The sequence below is a fragment of the Cottoperca gobio genome, chromosome 5 (genome assembly GCF_900634415.1).
Source record: "Cottoperca gobio chromosome 5, fCotGob3.1, whole genome shotgun sequence".
Classification (NCBI taxonomy): domain Eukaryota; kingdom Metazoa; phylum Chordata; class Actinopteri; order Perciformes; family Bovichtidae; genus Cottoperca; species Cottoperca gobio.
In genome coordinates, this window is record NC_041359.1 from 13,546,566 (window position 1) to 13,555,112 (window position 8,547).

Sequence of the window (8,547 nt, forward strand, 5' to 3'; positions counted from 1 at the left end):
TTTATATTCAAAGTCTTTATTTCTTGAAAATTTCTCATTTTAATCATTTACAAGAATTTTTTTTTTCCACAAGGCTGTTTTCATCTTAGACTATCAATCTCATCTAACGTGAATTTAACGTTAGCTAATTCTCGACAAGAAAGGAAGGAACATTTCCCATTATGTTGAACTATTCCTTTAATCAATTTGGCTTACAGCCAAAATTCAATGTCCAGCAATAACCATGCAACCAAACAAAAGATAAATATGTCTTTCACTTTCACAGCTCGAGCCAAAGAGTTGAAATAATAGCTCCAGCTGAAGCGTAATTTGATGCCTCTGCGTGTGTCCTGAGGATCCCGGGCGAGTCGTGTGAGAGAGGAGGGAGGAGAGACGGAGAGGCAGGCAGACACCGACCGCAGCGAGCAGCAGCAGCATGACCAGAAAGCTCCACAGCAAACAGAGACGACCACTTTGACACTGCGCTCCCGTGCAAGCGACGAGACGACGCCACGGTTTCCAAGGCTGACACGAACATTCACGCCACCGAAGACGACGAAGACAACTTTTAAAAGAAAGCAAAGTGGGCTGTGTCTGCTTCACAACAGCGAACAGGTCAGTCACCTTCCGCTCGGCTCACGGTCTGCTGCGCTGCTGGCTGGATGTTAACGCATTGCAAACCACCTTCAAAAGTCATTTACACTGTCAATACTGAATCTGCTTTAAAATAATAGAGGGTTTTACAAAGCCTGCCATTGATATTAAATATAATTATGCTTGTTTTCTTGAGAAAATTATTTGAACTTAACGTTGTTGAAACAGGAAACCTCTTTATTTATATCCATCCTTGTCAAATTGCACTAAGACTGCCGGGTGTCATATCTTGTTAAGGTGGACACTTGTTGCAGTGTGACAGACAGATGGGGGGGTGATGGTGATGGTGGGCGGCGTGTGTGTGTGTGTGTGTGTGTGTGTGTGTGTGTGTGTGTGTAGGGGGGTGCGGTCACAGAACTGACAACTGGCACACAGTCAGGTGTTGGTCCACAGTGTGTCTGCGGGCCAGTGTGAGCGTGAGTTTGACATGCAAACACCAGGCAGAGATTTTAACGATCACATTGGTCACAACTTCTCAGGTGAGTCCTCTGCAGGAACATGTGTCTCACTCACTCTGATATGAGGTTAATATTGCTCAGCAATTTTAATGGGTAACTCCCAACTTTTGATATATTCTATATATTTTCCTCTCAATGTCTTCATTCTCTTTGTCATGTGAGGGATGTGTGGATATTGCACAACACTTAAAGTTTCTTTTTAACTGACTGGAAAATCTTGACAGTGACTCAGCAGTAATGTGGACACAGGCTCAGGGGCCAACACTGATTTCTCTCTGAGGTTTGCTGCTTGGCTCCGCGGTATCCGCGGAGGCTACTGGCCTTAAATTGTTTTATTATGATATGTGAATGGCACTCGGAAAGAGAACTAATCAGCTTGTTGTACAAGAATCAGACTGTCAGTGCCAACAGGGAGTCTAGTTGTTCACCACATCTGTGGAAGTGTTTCTTCATCACTTTGTTTGATCTCCATGTCAATAATCTGATAAGTGAGTGAGCAATCAGGGGAGAATTACAGAGACTTCATTTGCTTTTCCAAACTAAATTTAAATGTGTGTATATATATATATATATATATATATATATATATATATATATATATATATATATATATATATATATATATATATATATATATATATATAAAGTAATTTAAGTAGGTTTTCTTTGCAATTCAGACTAGTTAAATAAGTGTTTGTCTTTTGTCCACTTACTTAACATTACTGCTATTGTAGAATTTTGCCTACCTTTCAGGCAGTCATTAGTTTAAAAAAATATTTCTATGCTATTCAGAATACATCTTTATTTGCTTGAGATGTATTTCCCTCACCATTACGTCTGCTTTTATTTTTGTAAAATGTTATGTTATTGTGATGATACAGCTGAAAGTGCATACGGAACTACATTCTCACACAATAATAAATATATATGCAAAGTTCACTGTGATAGATTTTCTGTCTTGCAAGTTTAAAGTCTCTGAAAGTTATTTTAACAGTGTATTGACAGCACTTAATAATAAATTGCTGCCCGGAAGATAGAAAATCAATCTATCGCAGCTTTGGAAAGCCGCAGCCAGGTACATAAAGTACATGTTGTTGGTAATAAATAAGCTAAAATGTGCCAAAACACCTGCGTGATCTCAGAGAGTCATGCTGTCTCCTAATACTCAGTGATAATAAACTTAGTGGAAATCAACAGCTGTGTAACAAATACGAGCTTATATTAAAACTGAATTGACAAAAAGTCAGATAAACAATAAGCAAGTAGTCGTCCAGAAATAAGAGGTTCCTTTTCCTTAAAAGCCAACAAGACTGTTAAACAAGAATGTATAAACCACAGAAAAAGAGAGAAAGTCATACTTCCTGAAAAAGTAACATTTAGAGTTGCAGGTTTTTAAAGATAAATGATTAAGTAACAGTGACATTACCCATCAAACTGATGCAATAGACTATTAGGCGTGTATCAGCATAATACAATGGGTTTACAGGATTTATTGAAGGTTTAAATGTCATCACTGATGTCACTTGGCTTTTGTAAAGAAATAGACATATGATACATTTGTGTTGGAAAAATAAATCTATATTTTGGAGTTATGCAAAGTAATTTCTTTGACTAACAATGCATAATACATAATATTTGTGTTTCAAGTGTGAGTTTATGATCTGTTATTTACCGAATGTAAAAATGTTGTTGATACAGCGGCAGTTAGTGAATTCTTTCTTATTAAGTTATATAATTCCTTAAGAGAAGTGAGTGTATGTACAGTATGTGTGTGTGTGTGTGTGTGTGTGTGTGTGTGTGTGTGTGTGTGTGTGTGTGTGTGTGTGTGTGAATGACAAAGACAGATTTGGACTTTGCTCTGTTCCTGTAAATGAAAGGAGTGTCTCGAGATACCATGCTATGTTTATGTTGTCCCTCACACGGCATGAAAGTCATATTTAACTCTCTGCAGACAACAGACTTCCACACAAAGCTTAATTTGAGTGTAAAGTCCAAATTCAAAGACGCCTTCTCACCGGGGATTCATTGGTTTGGGAAAAACTATGTTAACTTAAAAATGCCAGAAGCAAAAACATGTCAATCATCTAAGCAGTTGTTTGCAGTGGATTGAAAAAAATGATATATAAAAACCTCTTTGAGAGCTTAACATAATCACCGCATAAAAAGGAAGGAAGATGTTGCACATTTGTATAAGCGAACAAATAAAAAGAGACGGACACACTCCGGTTCAGGCCACAGATTGTTAACCACTTTCACCTCCGACGTCTTGCTTTGTTTACTATAAGTCAGCTCTTCTTACTGTTACTGCCCACACTTTCCAAAACCGCACCTTTGATTGGATTTTATCAGATGACATTATAACCATGTTGACTCAGTTTTAAGGTCATCCAGGTTATTGTTTTTTAATTAGGTGTAATTATTAACTTCAAGGCCAATCATGTCACTATTCACAGCAACACTTTTTCTGGATTTATTTTGACATCAAACTAAATTTGACACAAGCCGGTTGTTTGCAGCTATAATAATAACAACTACACAATAATACTAATATAAGGAATAGCAACAGTTGACAGTATATTATTAGCAGGATCTTTTCAATGTGATTGTTTTCTGCAGTATTATAGTCAGATCTCACACGTGACACAAAGTGACCCGATTCTATTTCAACACTTTAACAATAGTTTTCTGGGCAAACATGTTTTAATTTGTTTGATTCAAAAGTTCTTTATTTAATATATTGTTACATCTCTGTTACATTTTTTCTCTCTCTTCACAACGACCAGACGTTGTGGAGAGACAACTTCTGCCGTCTGAGAAGTGACTCATGTTCGGTGCAAAGTCAGAACAAGTTTTCAGTTCTCACCTCTTCAGACTTTGGTGTACGTAGATGCAGTCTGCGTCTGGATGAGACATGAACTCATTTTGATGCAATGCGTGGCTCTTGGGCCATACCCACGCGTTATTGATTTATCTAACATTGTCTCGCATCCACACTATATTTCACATCCTTGGTTAGATGTTGTAATGTGAAGAAGCCAATTGGGCCCTTGATTAGTAAAGCGGTTACAGCAACATCAGTAAGATGTTGTTTCTGTTGTGTTGGCCCTTTCTTCAGCAAATAAAGCAAAACATAAAACTATGTCTGATCACAGTCTATTAGGACTTTGTGCTTCTTGTCGTAAATGAAAGGAGTGCCCAGAACTATGCTTTGTGTATGCTGTGCAGATGTGTCCCCATGCACATTTGTCTTTGAGCGTAACAGCATGGCACATACAGGTTTTTTGTGTGGTCTTTCTCTGTGTGTGTGTGTGTGTGTGTGTGTGTGTGTGTGTGTGTGTGTGTGTGTGTGTGCGTGCGCGTGTGCGTGCGCGTGCGCGTGTGCGTCTGAGAGGCCTTGACAACATGCACCACTCCTTCCCCTTATCCAGTGAGGAAGCTCTCTCTTGCCCTCTTTATTAGTAAAGCAGTTACAGCAACATCAGTAAGAGGCTGTTTCTATTCTGTTGGCTTTCTTCAGCAAATAAAACAAAACATAAAACTACGTCGGATCACAGTCTATTAGGGCTGCAACAAAAAAATATTTTCATTGACTCAGAAATAAAGTGTAGGTGCACTGCTACTGCATCACGCTTAGGATTACAGAATGCAAGTTGGAGTGCAAAAGAGTTTTAAATATAAAAACTGTATGAGACAACACAGTGTAGGTAAATTGTAGGTAAAGCATCAGTAGGATCATTCTGGTTTATATCAGCTGAGATATAGTAACAGTGTTGGCTATCATATTGTAATATTTTACTCATCAAGTTGACTCCTGTGATCTGGAAACATCACTAAAGAGAAGTCCGGTGAGACAGCAATGCTGGCAGTCAGACAATCATCTGGTGATCAGGTGATCAGAGATAAATGATGGCAAAACTTACAAAAATTGGACCAAAGTAGGAAAAAAAAACGTAATTAAAGACCCAGATTATTTCAGCTACTGTTGTTCTTTGGTGTTGTATCATCTCAAACACATTCTAAATTACTTAAATTACTTTAAAACAACTGAGGCAGTCGCCTTTTTGATAATCCACCCTCGCGCACACAGTAGTAAAGACCCACGTCAACACCAAAAATATGCATGCATACACTAATAAGAAGAGTTTTCTTTGCCAATGCACTTTAACATAGATATTAGTCAACAGACAGTAGGGATATCTTGCAACCTTTGTCCTAATTTCCCTTTAAAAAAGATGTGGGAGCAAACAGCAGCTCCTCAGGTCAAAACCTCGGCCTAGTGGGAACATAATACTGACTCAGACTATGTGCACAAGGTTCTACGTGGACTCACTGGATGTGCCACTGGTTGAGACATCATTAGATCAGGTCTTGCTTATGATGATGTATGAAGTTTGTTACTTGCCCCCTCAATTTGAAATTGGCTAATAATGGTTAAATGCCAAAGGATCGTGGAAATGAAACAGGAACACAGATTGTTAATAAATAGCATTCCCTATTTAAGGAAACATGTTTTCCACTTGCATGTGTCCTTGTCTTTAAGATGATTTTGAATTCAAAAGCCTAAAGACCTAAAAGATATTTTATAATCCACTCCTTACTCTTTAGCTCACATGAATTTGGTTTTGAAAAGACAAAAGAAGAAGACACCAGCAACTAAACTCTTTAAATGCAGAGGACCACTACTACTGACACTTCGGCCCCTTTCACGCACGCACTGAGCTGTATGTGCAAAGTTACGCAAATGTCGGAGTCACTCGGAGCCTGCCAGCTCCCTAGTACAAAACAATCAATCAATCAAATGGGGGGGGGGAATTCCCAGAGTGTCCATGCGGGTGACACAAAACCGCAGATTGGTGAACTTCTGTCTGCAGGGGCCGGCGGCAAAATTGTCAGACAAATTCAAGAAAAGGCAACAGACTCTGTTGGTTGTGAGCAAATTAAGAACCGGCTTTACGTGACCATGAGGTTTCTACGTCATGTCGGCCTCCTGCACGCTCTGGCCAGGGGCCACCCCTCGCCTAAACTAAGCTGAGAATTCCAGCGCTATGTGGAAAGGGAAACTCCGGACATTGTCTTGACTTCATATTAGAAAACAGCTTTATTTTAAACCTTCATTGAAACTTCCTTTTCTCAGACAATTCTTAATTTCTTCTGCGACCACCTTTCCCGGCACACATGTTTACTGTACGTTTTGTGAATGAGAGCCGCGTCATGTTTTGTTTTGTCATTGTCCAGCTAAAGAGCAGCAGTGTGCAGCTCACTCCCGTCTTTTCCTCTCCGTTTCGAGGAACAGGTTATGACCCTTCCCACATTGCACCTCTCCCTCTTCCTACCGTGTTGCCCTCCACTTACTCCCCGTCTCTGTCAAAACACAAGTTTAGCTATAAATCTTCACCCCAGCAACTTCTCTCACGACTAACCCAGCTGAGATCCCACTTGCATGAAGTGATCATTAACTGATGTGTGACATCATCATACATCACAATTGTATAGATTGAATCTATTGTTCATCTCCAATCCTTCTTTCTTCGTCATCCAACTGTCGTTCACGTTTTCATTGCAACACCTCTCAGGCTCAGTGTGTGTGCGTGTGTGTGTGTGTGTGTGTGTGTGTGTCAGTGTGTGTGAGACAAAGATAGACATATTTTGAATTTGTGCCCTTGTCGGAAATAGGAGTGCCCCAAACTATGCTTTGTGTACGCTGTGCACATGTGTCCTCCTACACATTTGTCAACATGGCACATACAGGTATTTTGTGTGGTCTTTCTATGTTTGTGTGTGTGTGTGCGTGTGCGTGTGCGCGTGCGTGTGTGTGAGGCCTTGACATCATGCACCGCTCCTTCCCCTTATCCAGTGAAGAAGCTCTTGAGGCTCAAGAGACTCATCAATCGTTAACTCATAACTATTTAAAGGAATTGGATGAAAGTTCATGTCCTCAGTATTGTTAAAACTGCAGATTCTCAGAGAGCACACACACACACACACACACACACACACACACACACACACACACACACACACAGCGATACTGTATATACTATAACAGTGGGTGCTCCATCAATCTATTTGGCCTAGTCAGCACGTATTTTTTAAAACGGTGTCTTTCCTCCTTCATTCCCGTCCACACAAGCACTGTTTTGAAAAAGTCTCCGTCTACATGAAAACATAAAAACCCAATAGTGGAAGAGACACTGTCATTTGTTTGGCAGCATGTAAAAAGTCCTGTCTGCATGAAATGTTGACATTTGCACACTCTGATATTACCGGAGTTTTGTAAGAGCTTTTCAGTGACCTGAAATGCTGTTTGGGTGTAGACCAACGGTTAAAATGCATAGAAAATGTTGCATTAAAAAAATTCCTGTGTAGGTGTGGACTACGCATGCTCATGTGTGTCGCACATACCTGAGTTTAAATAGTAAGTGTGTAATGTGTGTGCGTTTGTGTGTGTGTGTGTGTGTGTGTGTGTGTGTGTGTGTGTGTGTGTGTATGCACATGTGTGAAAATCAGTCAAGCCCAGCCAAAGTGAAAATAGATTAAATTGAAGTGACAATGATCACACGCTGGGTTGACAGATCGAAGAGTTAGAAGAGAACAGCCGGTTTTGTTTAATAAGTGTTGTCGTTGTGTGAATGTGTCAGAGCTAAAACGATTGTTGAGCTGATTATAACCATCATTTGGGCGGGAAGACTGAACAGACCAAGTCCAAACCGAGTCTGTTCAAACGTGGATCAGTTGGTGTTGACAGTCAGGAGATAAACTCATACAGTGCGTGGTGTTTAATGATTATAGTTAAGTACAGCCACAGCTCAGTTTAAAGGAATAGTTCTACATTTTTTGTGATATGCTTAGGCCTATTCACTTTCTTGCCAAGAGCTAAATTAGAAGAACAACACCACTAACTAACTCTTGAGCTGGATCCCCATAAAACATAACATCATTTTTACATTCATGTTTGTATTTGAAATAAACAAATGAGATGCATGAATGATGAACTTTAGAGGTGCTGGCAGGTGTATTTTATATATGTTGTCTAGCTATTTCCCTCTGTTTCCAGATGTATGCTAAGCTAAGCTAATTGCCTCCTGGCTGTAGCACAGTAAATGCACAGGCACGAGATCGTCTTTGATCCTCTCATCTAGCTCTCATTTCCTGAAATGTTGAGCTGCTCCTTTAAGTTCACCTCACACAGGATTGTGCAGCCTAACTGTTGCCCCAGGATTATTATTATTATTATCTCTGTATTCACTTGTTCAGTACGTGTTTCTTTGTGTCTAGACGGAAAAAAAACCTGTCTATACTGAAAATAGCCGTCATGTCTTCACATCTGTCCCAAGCTTTACCTTGTCTTCAGTGCTCTAGTTCCACATTTCCACTAGCTCATCAAAAAAACATGATGCCGCCGCTCGGCGACAATGTCTACGGGGTTAGCAGCAAACAGCCAAAGAGACCACAGTGC

The 8,547-nt window shown here is 39.9% G+C and overlaps 1 protein-coding gene across 1 annotated transcript in view; it reads left to right on the forward strand.

The window, feature by feature from the left end:
- Positions 1-1,043: 1,043 nt before the first annotated feature.
- The window catches only part of pparg (peroxisome proliferator-activated receptor gamma), a 30,655-nt gene continuing 23,151 nt past the window's right edge, over positions 1,044-8,547 (forward strand). Inside the window, exon 1 of the mRNA XM_029431820.1 lies at positions 1,044-1,112. Within this exon, the coding sequence (XP_029287680.1) occupies positions 1,061-1,112 (52 nt within the window). The 5' untranslated portion in view covers positions 1,044-1,060. The remainder of the gene's footprint in view (positions 1,113-8,547) is intronic.